Source organism: Melopsittacus undulatus, chromosome 8 (genome assembly GCF_012275295.1).
Source record: "Melopsittacus undulatus isolate bMelUnd1 chromosome 8, bMelUnd1.mat.Z, whole genome shotgun sequence".
Lineage (NCBI taxonomy): Eukaryota > Metazoa > Chordata > Aves > Psittaciformes > Psittaculidae > Melopsittacus > Melopsittacus undulatus.
Window position 1 is genome coordinate 17,930,599 of NC_047534.1, and position 15,165 is coordinate 17,945,763.

At 49.4% G+C, this 15,165-nt stretch overlaps 1 protein-coding gene across 10 annotated transcripts in view; it reads left to right on the forward strand.

Annotated features, from left to right (window-relative positions):
• Positions 1 to 5,327, forward strand: part of LOC101878352 (ankyrin repeat and fibronectin type-III domain-containing protein 1-like) — a 222,179-nt gene extending 216,852 nt beyond the window's left edge. For all 10 annotated transcript variants that reach the window (XM_034065185.1, XM_031050263.2, XM_031050264.2 and 7 more), the window contains one exon: positions 1,071 to 5,327. In XM_034065185.1, coding sequence (XP_033921076.1) covers positions 1,071 to 1,358 — 288 coding nt within the window. In that variant the 3' untranslated portion in view covers positions 1,359 to 5,327. The remainder of the gene's footprint in view (positions 1 to 1,070) is intronic.
• The last annotated feature ends 9,838 nt before the right edge of the window (positions 5,328 to 15,165 follow it).

Consider the following 15,165-nt stretch of genomic DNA (forward strand, 5'->3'; position numbering starts at 1 on the left):
CCATAAAATGGCAGAGGAAGGGCAGAGCCAAGGGCAGATTTTTTTTGCCAGGCAGCTCTGATAGCTGGTGTCTCCACACCCAGCAGGGTGTTAGGAGCAGGGGGGAATCTGCCTCATGGTATTTATTTTCCATTGGAGAAATTTCCATAGATTTCTGTGCCACTGAAGTGCAGCCCTTGGGTTCCTGGCAGGCTGCCCATGTGGCTTTTGAAGTTGCAAAGCTCTGGACATGCCTGTTTGGAAGTGTTTTATGAGGTTCTTCTCTAAGAAAAGCAAATTAAAAGGAAAGGCTCCTGGGCTAGTGTAAATTAGCTGAGCCCTGCAGTGGTTGTTGGGAGCTGGCAGGTCTCACGTGGCCTGAGGGCTTGGACCACCCTGCCGAGTCACTGCCACAAGCCCTTACCAAGGAGCCAAAGGAAACCATCGCCTTGCCTGGGTGAGGATGGATGTCCTGCTTCAGGGCCTTTTAAATCAAATAGCGGGCTCCCAATGGTCATTAGCATTCAGAATCCCAGATGAGCTCGTTTTCTTGGCTGTATTTGGGATTCATGGGCAGTCCCCAAGGAAATGGAAGGATAGCTGTTGGTGGGAGAACCTTGAGCTTGTAAATGGGATGAAATCTAGTGCCACTTCCCAAAGAGGCATCAGCTCAGCACCACTAGTTTGGCAGAGCCATTGTGGTTCAGCTGGTCTGATGGTCTGGATCCTGCTGATGAGGGGGACTTTATACAGATTCCAGGAGCAGGGCTGGGACTATCCCTCTCCAGAGCAGATAATGGGATGGTGGGCAGCCTGAGCTGAGCAGGCGAATGTAGGTACCACATGCAAGAGCTGAGCTGTAAGGACTCAGTGTAGTGGAGGCAAGGAAGCAGTACAGGAGTTCTGGTATCCTGGGGCACAACTTGCCCACAGCTCCATGCTGGGCTGCTGCTGTTTGCTCACCAGGCACCACGGGGTGGCAGTTCTTCACCCTCCCAATCACCGCTGGCTCTGGCCCCCAGTTCCTCCTCATTCCTCCCCCTGACATCCATTTCTCCCTTTTATATCCCATCTCTCTTCTCTTTCTGCAGCTACACATCACCAGCCAGACGTCTGCTGGGGAGGTGGTGAAGCTGGTGGTGCTCGAGATGAATGAGATGTCCCGCGGTGTTCTGGGTGACTCGGCCGCCTTCTGCTATGGCGAGGAGCAGCTGGAGCACTTTGGACTGGTGTTTGCTTCCGATGACAGTGAGAGGTGGCTTCCTGATGACTTCTTGCCTCTGTTCCTCCAAACGACCCGGCCTGAGGGGCAGTTCTATGTCCGGATCAAGGAGACATCCCCTCTGGTGCTCCAGTACGGGCCAGCGACCACTGTATGAGAGCAGGACAGTTGGCCAGGCAGTTTGGGGACCTCAGCTTCCAGAGAGCAGACAGCTTGTCTCTGATTCTTCCTTCTTCCACAGACACCCTCTCATCAGGCGTCGAGGGGTGGATGGGATCATACTGGGCTGTGTGTTATTTGTTTGTGTTATTTTATTATTTTTTTTTTAACCAAAGAGACATCAAGACTCAGTTTTTCTGACTGCAGAAGAGGAGGGTGGAGCGCGAAGACCTCAGAGCCCGGGAGGAATCTCTGCAGGAATGGAATTTCTGAAAGTAAACATTTTTAAGGGGAAAGGAAGGGGAGAGAGAGAGGAAAAAAGTATGACAAGAAAAAGCAGCAATACCTTTTTTTCTTTCTTCTTTTTCTGAAAAGGCTTGTTGGGGATTCACTGAAGGCAAAGCCACAGAGGGTTGCTGGGGAGGGTTGTGGTGCCAGCGAGGAGTGGGCAGGAGTCCCAAGGACAGGACTGAGAAGGGTGTTTTCCCATCTGCCCTCCTTTCACTGTACCTGAAGAAACAATCCTTGCACATAGTTCTTAGGATAATTTTTTTTTTCTGTGAAGATAAGTTTATAATCATTGTGCTGGAGATACTGGAGTTGTGTAGGAGGTGAAGACCCTTTGACTTGTTCTAAAGGCAGCTGGCCCCATGCACACACAGGTGTGCACACAGGCATGTCGATACCACGTTTGCTATAGGGCATCATCTCCTGCAGCACCCTGCACACCACCCTGGGGTTTCCTTGCCTCCTCAGTTGCTATTTTGTTCTGGTAATTGTGCTTGGCCTCTCTTGTATGTCCTATAGCATGACGTTTTGTTAGCTGCTAGGTCTCTTGTTAACCAGGTTATTTTTCTGATCTTATGTGGTCCATAGTAAAGAAAGATGACTGCTGCTGACTGCGTAGCACTGTTCCTTCTTGTGGCTTGATGGGTAGCTTTCCTTCATCCCCCAGACTGGTCCTGTCAAGAGCCGGGCTTACCTTTTCCATGAGCATTTTGTGGATGCTCTCAGTAGAGGCTTACATTAACACCCCAATCCCATGTGTGACAGCAAATTGCAAGTTAAATTTTTTTTTTTCTGAGCTGTGTTGCTCTGTAAGGCAGTAAAATAAGTTGGGTATGCAAAGGCAGACACCTCCATGTGGTGTTGGACACACAATGGTCGGAGGCCCTGAGCATCTGCAGTGAAGTGCATGAAGACCCCAAGGGAAGAACACCAGTAGAGAGTAGAAGGCAGCGAGAGCTCACAACTCTATTGCCACTGGCACAAACACTTCCAAGCAAGGTGCAGGGCTTGTGGCCCTTGGTGAGGTGAGACCTGTGTTGTTGATGCCCCTTTAGCAGCCACCTCACTCTCCTTCTCTTTATGTGAAGGGGTTTGGAGTGGGCAGCAGACCCCGTTGCAGAGTGCCCGGGTGAAGGTCCATCATTTCTCACCTTGCTGCAGTGCAGGCAGGGATATATCCCAGCACAAGCCCTTCTCTACCCCATGTCAGAGGCACTTATAGGGGAGGATTGTGTGCCAGCCCCTCAGCTGGTGCAAGTCAGCTGCACTGCATCAAACTCAGTCATAAGTGACACCACCATGTGATGCAGAGGTGAGAGGCAAAGGAACATTTAAAAAGGCACTTCTCCCATCTCCTTTGCCCTTCACTTGTCTCCTGCCTCAAGTTCAAACCAATCCCACTTTTCCAGGTCAAGGAAAAAGTAGGTTATGAGTGCGGAGGTTCCCCTTGTTTGGCATCAGTGGGCATCAACGTTCTGAAGAGGCAGGAGCCCTTCCCTATCAAAAGCCTGTTCATATGCATCACCTACTGATGATCAGAGCCTGGGGCAGAGGAGAGGGAAGGCACAACTGGTGGAAAACTATTATGTGGTTTTCTGGAAGTCACAGGGTGAATTCAGTATTAGAGCAGGGTTATGAACTGAAAACTACATCTGTGTTCCTGATGCTCTGGAGCATGGATCCATGCAGCTCTTGCTGCGCTTTTATTTTACCTCAGAGGGGAAAAAGACCTCCTCTTATGCAATTGTTCTATTCTCCTAGAAGCCATTGAGACAGATGAACCTGTGACCCCAAGCTGGGTGCTGACTCTTTGGCTGGGGTGGACATGGGCAAACTTTGCAGCTAGACCTGGTTCCCCACATTTCTCTATGCAGAGCCCTCAACCAGGGAGGATCTTTCTGGCTGGACAGTGCTTTTCTGCAGGAGTTTCTCTGGCTGCATAGTAGGATGTATCACTTGGCTGCCAGGAACAAAAGCAGTACATGGTTCCATGGGACCTCGTCCCCTCTCCTGGAAGAGGAAGAGGGAAAGAGCAGAGGTCTGGGGAGAAGCAGGGTTGGAGGAAGTCAGAATGGGAAGGGTAGAAGTTGCATAGCAGTTGTGTAGGAAACCCCTCTACGAGTAGCACTGGGACCTGTGATGTCCTGATAGAAGCCTCACCCCTTCACCAAGCACATCTTCAGCATTGTGAGGTAGACTTCATGGACACATCTGTCCTACGCTGGTAAATGGTGCATGATGAGGTGGCACTACCATGAAGAGCAGAGCAAAGAGGGAGTTGGGAAGAAGAGGGATTTCTGGGGCAGTCTCTGGTGCGCAATGTTTCTTGAAGAATGGCACTTGCAAGGTGGTTTCATCTTTTCAGAGAATCATAGAATCGTGTAATGGTTTGAGTTGGAAGGGACCCTAAAGCAGCTTTTTTGTAGCCCCCCTGAGGTACTGGAAGATTGCTTTCACATTCTCCTTCTCTCCTTGGATGCCTTCATGGGCACATTCCACTGTTTTCTTTCCAACAGGTCTTGAAGTCTTCACTCTCCTGCCCTTCCCCATAGCCAAGGAGCAAGATCAGAAACTATGTAGGCTCTGTATGTGGCAGTCTCTAAGGCTATCACTTCAGTGCTAAGGGCTGTGGGGAGCCTATGTGGCTCCTTGAACCAGCCTGGAGTCATAAGCTGTTTACATGAAGGTTGGTTTTTAATATTTGAAGACTATGTCATGCATGCTCTGGTGTTACAGCTGACTGGGGTTTAGTGGCTCAAGGCCCTAAGGGGCACTGAGGCTCTGAGTTAGGTGGATCACGCTCTGATCTCACCACCCTGTGCCTCAGCTGCTCTCTGTTCCCTTCTTTCTCCAACCCAAAGCCATGCATCTGACAGCAAGTGGCCCAAGCAAGGCTGGCACAGGGCTGACAACCACCCACCAGCTTCATGATGGCTCTCTGAGCAATGGCACAGCATGACAAGGTGTGTTGTCAGGCGAGGAGAAGCCAGGGCTGTCCTCAGCAGCGCAAAGACTGACAGCATTTGCCCTGGACTCCTCACACTGGTGGCAGAGGTTTGATAAAGGGGCTTTCTCAGTGAGGACCTAGCCTGGCACTCACTGGCATGTGCACCATGGCACAGGTGTTGGAGGAAGATCCCCAGAGCCTCAGCCCTGCTCCCTTCTGGCATGGCAAAGCAATGGAGCTGGAACTGAAAGAGGCATCATTTTTCTTGGAGCACTCCCTTTTCTGCAGTACACCCAGGGCCAGGTGAGCACCTCCAGCATGCAACCACCCCCTCCGAATGGCCCCAGACACCCTGCACAACAGCTGTACCACATACCCACCTAACCCAGACAACCCCGCATCCTGGTAGATGGGGCATCCTTGAAAACCTCATCTGGGTATCAACTTGTTCAGTCTATCAACCAGATCTCCTCCCTCCATTTGGAGGTAGACCCAGTCCAGAGGTTCAGCAGGAGAAAACTGGCACACTTCCATGAAGGTGAATGGATGCATTAATGTTCCTCATCAGAAGAGACATGCCTGCATGGCGTTTTGCTCACATTGTATGATTTCATCATAAACCTGAACTGGGACACTGAATTTCCTCCCCAAAATCAGGAGCTTGTTGGCATCACTTCTAAAGCATCTGCAGTTCTCTTCTCACATCCAAAGGGAGTTGCTCAGTTTATCAGACACAAATCCAGCTTTGTATTGCCCAAAGTTTGGGTCTCTGCGTCTGAAACATGGAAGAATTTGATGTTGTTTTCTTTTTTGCCTTTTTCTCCCTCCTTTTTTTAACCTAGACTTCTACTTCTGTCCTTAGTTCTGGTTATGGGGAAAAGCTGAAGAGGTACCCTTTCTATAAAGCAGCTGCACTGTCCACAGAGGAGAGATGCTCTGAGTGTGATTTATTGTCAGTGGAAGCCTTTCTTCCCTCAAACAGGAGGTGAGAAAGCAAGCAAGCATCCAAAACACATTGTAGAAGTTCCAGGGCTATTCTGGCACATGCAATTACTAAGTTAATTATTGCTCTATCATCTGTAGGAACTCTGTACAATTACTGTGCAGTTACATGGACTGTTTACCCACATAGCTTATAAATAGAGTTGCCATGTTGCAGTGTGGTGTGATCAGATTTATGCTGGGTGACTCAAGGAGTTGCAGGGTGCCCACACTTTCCATCCCCAGCACAGATGCCCACTGAGGATGCAGCTTCGCTGAGCAGCCACTGAGCAAAAACACTGTTGGCCTGAGGCTTGCTGTCAAGTGGCCTTCAGTCAGACAGCCCAGGTCTCTCTGAGAAACCACACACTGGTCTACTCTGTATGCTGTGAGCAAAGCCACTTCCCATGTGGAATCAGGCTGGACAATGCAGATTTTAGAGCAAGACTGCAATTTCCCAACCACAAAGACACTTGGATTGGAGGAGGTGAGAGTCCTGGTAATATTAGCACCATTGGAAAGCTCCGGCTAACTTTGGTGTGTCTAGGATTTTTTGGCTTCAGGTTCTTCAAACCCACCTATAGACTAGGCAGGAAACAGCTCTTTCCACTCCATGAAAATTCCTAGGACACAAGAAAGTCTGTTCCCAAAGAGACGTGCAAAATAAAACATAGTGAAAACAGGAACTGAAAATACAAAGATAAAAATTCATGAGGAAGCAATGGTGCTTTGTTTTATTTTCCACTTAAAAAAAAAAAAAAAAGGTGTTGTGGGGTTATTTTTAACCAAACTTATTTTCACTTGAAAAGCCACAACACAGAAAGAGGCCAGTGCCTATCTACAAGTTTGTCCTAACTCAAAACTTTTGAAGGATACCATGTGTTGAAACCAGCAGTCTTTGTGACAGTTATACTAAGACTAAAACTGCCTTTCTGGTGGGAAGAAAAAGAAAAACACAACAGATGATGTGTTAAACCAACACTTTTTGTATAGTTATTCCCCCAAACTCCAGCTTAATCCAATCGATTGTAGACCACATGCTCAAAGCTTTAAGTTCTTAAAGCTGAAGCATGCACTGTGCTGACTCAGGCTTCAAAGAACCTTTGGAGGTGCAAATGTATTTGTCCTGAAGTAGTTTAATTTGATATTAAGACAGCAGCAAAAGTATGATTTTGCTATTTGACTGTTTTTGAGCTGCTGGACCACATTCCTAGACCTGCAATGCCACTGCCAGGTTGGTATCAGTTGACCTGATTCCCAGTGTTTTCCCTTAAGACAGCTAGTTTACAACAGCAATACCTCAAATTAAATGCACTAGGTGCTTCCACTGAGATCCTGGGAATCCACCCCACCATTGGCCATGCTTCTCGGAGAAAGAGGTGGAAAAGGTGTCCCAGAAAGGACTAGCAGAGTGTGCTGTGGTTCATGGGTATGTGTTGTGGTGGAGAAGTGTACTGGGCGATGTTAAGTCCCCAAGTGTTGTGCTATTCCCACATCCAGGGATGCTGCTCTGCTCCTTTGTGAGCAACACACTGAGCTAATTGATCTACATTAAGAACAAACCCTGCCCAGTCCTTTCACCAGTGCTGTTCATCAATGCAAAGCTGAGCAGGTCATGGGGTGGAGGCTTTCATACAACAGTATGGCTTAGATTAGGGCACCCCTTCTATGCCTGCTGGAGTTTCACTCTGCCCACAGTTTGTCCTGTAATAACACCAGCAAGCTGAAACCAGGTGCAAAAGTCTACTAAATTTGTTTTAAAGGATGCGTGAAATGACCAACTAATTATAGATCCACATAGGTTTAAAGAAAACATCCCTTGGGTGGGTTTGGGAGGACAGGCACAAATGTGCTTGGGCACAGAAGCAAAGGACGGAGAATATGCCAGGGTCCCAGTGTTGCATCCTGCAGTCAGTGTGAGTAAAACATGAGTACGGATCACACCACCAGGCTGGTGGGCAAGCCCTTGTTGTGCCCAGCTGCGTCCTCTTGCTGTGGCTGCCTGTTCCTGCCATGTCCATCGCAAGCACGAAGTGAGAACCACAGTGAGGTGGTGGTACCCAGGAAGGAGGGTGGGAAGGGAGAGCTGGGCAGCCTGGCTGCATGGCAGGACCAAGTGGTGCCAGGTCTCACCGAGGGATTGGGCTTTCTTGCTATCCAAGAAGGGCTGCAAGGGGAACACCCTGTCTGCAGTCATAGAATCATAGAATAGTTAGGATTGGAAAGGACCTCAAGATCATCTAGTTCCAACCTCCCTTCCCTCTAGCTGAGCACTGAGCATGGATTAACGGGTACCCAAGATGCCACAGAGATTGAAATCTCAGGTTTTGGTGTTTTGACTGTAAGTGGAAACATACCTTTTTGCACCAGGCTGAAGGACAGATATTTGTACAAAGTCCAGGGTGTGGTATTGACCAGCTCAGGGTTCACTGCCATGGCAAGCTGAGATGGAGCCATGCTAGCAGAAAGCTGTGGCCTTGTGCTGGCCAGGCCTGATCACACAGGGATGTGTGCAGTGGTACAGACAAGCAGCTTGTACTCTTCCAGGAGTTGGGATTCCTGAATGCCCACAGGCTCAGTAAAACAGAGCTAGAAGACACACTGGAGAGACTCTAAGAAACAGCCATCTGGACAATTTTGTGGTGGTGGCTCCTTCCAGATGACTTTCCCAGCCTTCCTGCTTTGCTGGGTTAATTTGAGGTCAAGTCTCAATGAAGTAAAATGGATAGATGCCCTTGGCACCAGTGGGACCAGTGATTTGACAGGGGGTGGTGGTCTGCTGCTGCAGAGAGTGCCTCTCCCAGCAAGCACGCATGCAACAGGTACCTCTTCCCTCACCATGGCTTACGTCTTGTTTTCTGGTCCAGGTAGTGATGTGGAGCTGTGGGAGGACACTCACTCCCTCCCACGGGCAGTTATCTCCTGTTTCTATGTGTGACTGGTACAGGATAAACCAAGCCCTTTTTGATTCGTCACCAATTGTGGGTGACTTCACGAAGACCAGCTCTGTTGCGCTGTCATGCTCTGGCTGGAAGGGGCTTTGATCTGGGTGTTTAATGAAGATGTTAATTGATAGCATGTGGGGAGGAATTTGAGCTGCTCCAAGCTGTCTCCGAGTCCCTCAGATCCCAGAGCCATCATCAAAACAGAACAGAAGAAGAGTTATTACAAAACAAATCATGTTTGTATAGCACTTAAAAAAAATAAAAGTCCTCTCCAGCTCTGTTAAGCTCGTATTATTGGCAGAGCTGAGCTAGAAAGACCATGTGTACCATCGAGCATCTTCAGCAAATTAAACCAGAGTCAACGAGAGGAGAAACAAGGCACTGCAGTCCAGATCCTGTCCAGACTGAAGCAAGACACTGTGCGGGGCGGCCGTGGGTCCCGCTCTGCTTGGGGAAGAGCTGACGCCACATCTTCACTCCTGGAGACGCCCATCCCCAGCAGAAGGGAGACTTTGCCCTCCAGGATCACACACCTTCCAGTCGAGCATCCCTCAGCCCCAGCACTTTGGGGAGCTGGAGGATTTTCAGTGCTCAGCTCCACACGTTCTGGCAGCCATGGCTTACTGCAGACTCTGTCCTCCTCTGCCCAGACATGCGCTAACTACAGGCAGCGCCAGGCTCTTTGTAGCTGGAGCTCATGTCCTTCTGGACATGCATGCTTCTCCTAGCTGATGATGCGCATCCAGCTCTGGCTACTGCTGGTGAGGTCCTCTTCCCAACAGGGCTATAGGTTACCTGCTAGCACCCAATCCTGACCTCATTGCTTTCCTCTATGATGTTGTGTAGAAGATGCTTCTGTTCCTTGCATTGTCCAAGTTACCTACACCTCAGTGTACTGCTGGGACACTTGCCGGGACACAGTATTTTGAGACCTCTCCCTCTCCGTCAGATCAGAAAGGAATTGGCTGGTGGACTGCGAAGTTATTAGGAACAGACACCCCCAGACAATGTGATTGCACAAGCTTCATTTCCTCAGAAAACCAGGCCAACAGAGCAGGAGTCTGTCAGTAAACATGTTGATTCCAGGGTCTTTTCTGTGCTGCTTGCAGGAAGGAGCACATAGCGCTGGCACCCAGCCCACACCACCGAAGGCTGCCTTGTGCTCAGGGACGTCTGTCTGGACGCTGCTCGTCTGCCGGAGCATCGGCAGCATTTGAGCTGAAGGTTGCCTTGCCCGTGGCTCTTGGTGATTGCTAACAGCCCAAAGTCCTCCCAGTGCAGGAGAGTGGACAATGTGCGGTGAGTGGCTGATGGCTCCTATGATGCACAGTGTGAACTTGAGCTCAGTCCTGCCTGGCAGACGTGTTGGACTCCATGGGCACCCAGAAGTTAGCTGAGATCAGAGATCATGATGCTCATAAGCCAGAGCCATCCATCCTCCACATTCAGAAGGTTCAGGAGAGTGAGATCTCCCCATGAATATGGTCCCTGCAGCTCAGCCTCTCTGGTTTCCTGCTTACCTTCAAACTGGGACGCAGAGTGAGGAATCTTGGGGCGTTTTTTTCCTTTCCTTCACCCAGACACTTATTCCTGCACTTCCCAGCCCCTGGAGTTAGATCCTCCCTGCAGACAGGCTGGAGGAAGATCTCTTGCAACACTGGAATGCTCTGCAGTCATTACCTCCCTCCCTAGAAATTTTTGGGGTCAGAGGACATAAGTCTCAGTAATCGTCCAACAACGTCAATGAAGCTCTGTTGATTTACACCAGCTGAGGATCAACCCCCTCCCTTTCCTCTCCCATGTTTAAGATATTTGCCAGACTTCAGACATGTACAGAGTTGATGGCTCCTGGATTGTTGAGGAGGTTCCAGCTTTGGAGTCCTTTGGCCAGAACCTGGAGTAACATGAATATGGTGGCTACCCTGTCTCTTTCTCTGCATGGAAAAACCTCACTCCTGCAGTTTACTGGTGTTGAGCTGGCAGACTGACTAGGACAGGCATTAGTGAGCCCACACAAATGCCGAAGGTCTCTCCAGTCTGAGATGTGGCTCTGTCACCATTTCTCTTGCAGGCAGTACAAGCACGCTCCTGCATATGCTGTCACTGCTCCATCGCACGCTACAGATGCCACCACCCTCTTCAGTACTCCAGCCACAACAAAATCCAGCTCACTGCAACCCTTCATGGTCCACCTCAGGGCTCACCACGTCCCTCCTCAAGCCTTTTCCAAGCAGGATGTCACTTCCACGGGACCACTGGAGTAGGAGCAGCACTGCTGAGCTCAGGAGGCATCCACTACAGACCAGAAAACCCAGGCACTAGACCATGGACCTGTCTCTCTGCTAGGAAAAAGACACAAGCCTCAAGGCAACATCATTTTCCACGTGTAACAGTGAAAGTTTATTCTGAGCCCAGTGTTTTGGTCTGGGCAGCTGGACCAGTCTTTAGGGGAAACACAGTTAATATTGCTGATAGCTGGATCCAATTTATAAGGCTCTCATCAGGGAAGGAGACAAATAATCTTCAGGCAATTAAATTTAATTGTTCCATCTGAAGATTATTTATCTCCTTGCCTGATGAATGGCTCCTTGAAGCGCCTAATAAATTGGATCCAGCTATCACTGATAGTGGCTGCTTTCCCCTGGCAGCAGGGAAGGGTGTGGAGAGCAGAGCAGCACTCAGCTCTGTGTGTTGCTTAAGATCTGTCACCTCAAAACATCTTTTTAGCAGGCTTGAAAGTGTCCAAAGGCTCTATCAATACACTGCTCTTATAAAGAGAGTGTAGCATTCCTGGGCTGGATCATGTGAAAGCTTCCAGACCAAGGTGCTGGGTGGAATGAGATCCTACATGTATGTTATAATGCCAGGCACCAGTGAAGATTTGGAAATCTGTCTGTCTGTCTGTCTGTCTCCATTAGCTTTCTGTCTGTCTGTTAAAAGGGCTGAGGAGGAGGAAGCCCCACAGGCTGGAGTTGTTTGAGAACTGGTCTGCCACAGCACAGGAGTTTGGAGAAGGGTTTTCTGTGGTGCTGTGGAGCTCAGCACTGTTCCTGGGAATTCCCTTGGGGCTCTCCATCCCTGCAGCCAACATCCAGGGCCTCAGGCAGGTCAGTTTAGGGCTGGGGCCAGACCTGTCTTTCTTAGCACACGTCTCCCATGGCAAATACTGGAGTTCTCTTTGCAGTTTGCCCTTTTTTATCTGTTTGCTTGTTTGTAGCCTGTGAGGGTCTGTGTGGGTTGGAGGGCCCAAAACACACATTCAAAACAAAAAACAAAGTAGGGTTGGACTGGGTGAATTGAAGTGAAGAAAGTCTTGGAAAGCAACACAGGAAATCATCCTGGGAAGGAGCAAGAGGCATCAATGGGGAGTGTGTGGAGCTCTTCTCCAAGAGAAAACAAATAACTGGAGCAAGTGATCATGGAATCCCAGACTGGTTTGGGTTGAAGAGACCTTAAAGCTCCAACCCCAGTTCCAACCCCAGCCACAGGCAAGGATGCTTCACCCTAGACCATGTCACCCAAGGCTCTGTCCAACCTGGCTTTTAACACTGCCAGGGATGGAGCATTTACCACTTCCTGATTTAGAATCACAGAATCATAGAATAGTTAGGGTTGGAAAGGACCTTAAGATCATCCAGTTCCAACCCCTCTGCCATGGGCAGGGACACGTCACGCTAAACCATGTCACCCAAGGCTCTGTCCAACCTGGCCTTGAACACCACCAGGGATGGAGCATTTACAACCTCCCTGGGCAACCCATTCCAGTGCCTCACCACCCTCACAGTAAAGAACTTCCTCCTTAAATCCAATCTAAACTTCCCATGTTTAAGTTTTAAACCATTACTCGTTGTCTTATCACTACAGTCCCTAATGAAGAGTCCCTCACCACAGGATGTGTAATCTTTGATATCATTAAACCACTTGGACAGAGGATTGCAGCTGTGCCCACGATCCCAGAGGTCTTGACATACATACAGGTGACTTGATTCAATCAACATTGCTGATAGCTGGGTCCAGTTTATAAAGGAATAACCTGTCCTGCCTGTCCACAGCCTCTTATCATAGTTGGTTGCAGGCTGAGGACAGCAGTAAAAGTCTTGGGAGTCTGTGGGTGTTCTGAGGGACTGTGTGGCTTTCTAAAATTGTGTCTTTATTCACCATCCAACCGTTGAATACTTCAGTAGTATTTAATTAGCATACAATAACTGTCCCATTGAATATGATGGAATACATCATTTTGGAATGCTATTTACAGTGCTAGTTTTCTTACAGAAATCCATGTGTCAGAGCTTTATCCATTATAGTCTCTTTCTCTATAGAAAGGCAGATGTGCCTTTCATGGCCAACTGCATGTTTTATTAATGGGCTAGAAATATCAGATGTATTGTAAATCATGGGATGTAGCCACCAGTCTGGTGCTTTTCTGCTCCAAAGCCCCAAGGCAAGTGAGTGGAATTGACAGAAGGGCTTGTGACAAACCATGGGGCACATGCTCACTTCCCTGCTGTCATAACAGGTTCTCCCAATCACTGGTAGTCCTCTCTAGCCTGCCATCTCTACCTGTCTCCTCCTGACCACATTTGCTTCCATTTGCCTGCTCTGGACAACATGCAAACCTCCAGTTGGCACATGAAAACCTTCACATTTATCTATACATATTAAAATTCATGTGGGATGCTCTGCTCACTCAACTCCCTCTTCTCTCTCCTATGGTTCATCTTTCACCTCCCCCTCTCCTCTTCACCTTCTATCCTTCAGATTCAAGGGCAGGAGTAAGGGACCTAGGACCTCTCCAGCAGAGCTGCATTCCCCAGGTCACTTCTTTATTCAAGACCTCACACTTTGAGCACATTGCACACAACTGGGTCCTGTCCCGCTTGAGTCAACAAGAGCAGCATCTTGCTTCATTTGAGTATTTGCTAATAACTTGAATGAGCTCTTTTGGTGGGATTGAAAATGCTGCATGGGAGATCACACTATTGGAAATAACCAGGCAAGGCAGAGGAGGGACATGCCAAAAGCAAAAGCCAATGTCAGGATGAAGGTTTTGCTGAAATGCATTTGGCAAAGAGGCACTGTCGCAGCCGCTCCAGGCACATGGCAGGGCCAGCAGGCACCGATCCAGAACCTCTGGCATCCGTGCCAGTGCCAGGACTGTGACTAAGGGCATCCCAGCCAAGGCTCACCTCTGCATCGCTGTCTTCCCTGTGGGACCAAGTTTTATCAGGAGCAGCCTCTTCCCTTCCTGCACACTCTTCCTGTGTGGGAGCTCCCTTGGGATGCTCCCAGCATCCATTCCCCAGCAAATGGCTCTGCTGCTCTGCACCAGTCGACGTGATCCCTGTGGAAGCAGAGCACCCAAACAAGCCTGGCAGGTTTTATACTTGGCTGACAACATGCTAACAAGGAGCATAGCCAGTGACCAGAGTCACTAAACAGGAGTTAGAGCATTTCTGGGGGGTGTCTGTAGCCAGCACATCAGCTGCAGCACTACATGACTAGCACTTGGGATGGTACTGTCTGCAGTGACATCTTATCTGGAGGAGAATGAGTTTGCAGTCTCTGAGGGCTGCCCCTGAAAGAACTTGGAGACCTGCGATCTGCAAAGGAAGCTGTTCTCCATGGCTGGCCTTGCAGAGGTGTGAAGGACCAGACTGTGGCACAGGCAGAGGCATGCTCCACACTGCTGCTCAGGTGCAGCCGTGGCAGATTGCAAAGAAGACAGGAAGGAGGAGGGAGTGCAGGACTGTGCATGACCATCTCCACTCTGTGCATCTGTAATGATAGCACTGGATGTGAGCGCAATACTAAAATCCTAGATCTGTGCTTACTACTCCACTGGGGACAGATGTCCTCTCTTGTTTTGTAGACTGCTAGTGCAGTATTGGTCCCAAACCCAAATGATTCCCCCTATCCAGCACCATCCCCCCTCCCATCAGCTGCAAATGGCACAGATGGCTGGAAAAAAAGAATAGCTATTTTTAAAAAAAGAAAAACCAAAAAAAATTAAAAAAACATCCAACCCTGTTATTTCTGCATTTTTTCTGTGTGAGGACACTTCCTTCCTTCCAGGAGAAATCAATCCAGTACCAAAGTGTTAACCACTTCCCAGCCATCTCCTCCATACAAGGTGAAGTTATGCTGACCCCTGACAAACACCTCACCCCACTGTGCCCCCAGGCTGCCCCTCCAAGCCCCTTAGATGTGAATCACCCCTTGTTCCCTGGGGAGAGGGATGGAGGCAACTGGGAGCACAGGCAAACTCATGGCAAGGCTTCAGGAGCACCGTGCGGTTGCCGGAGATGCTGGATGGAGAAGATTCCAGTGGCGGAGCAGAGCAGGAGAGGGTGAAGGAGCTCAGCCCGGCTGCCTGTGCAGTTGGCTTCCCGATGGATCAGGAGCAGGATGAGTCCTTGGCAGAGACAGCCTGTCAGCAGCTTAGAGGGACTGGTCAGGCTTGCCAGCAGACTGCATCCTCACGGGAATGCAGTGCACTGGCAGGACATAGCTCCAAGCAGGGCCAGCGACAGTCTGAGCATTACCTGCTTCTGCCTGGGGGCTCCTCATGTGTACTCCTCTCCCAGCTCAGCAGACAACTGGTAGAGACTTTGGGGTCTCCTGTCTGAGGTGTTCAAGAGCTTCAG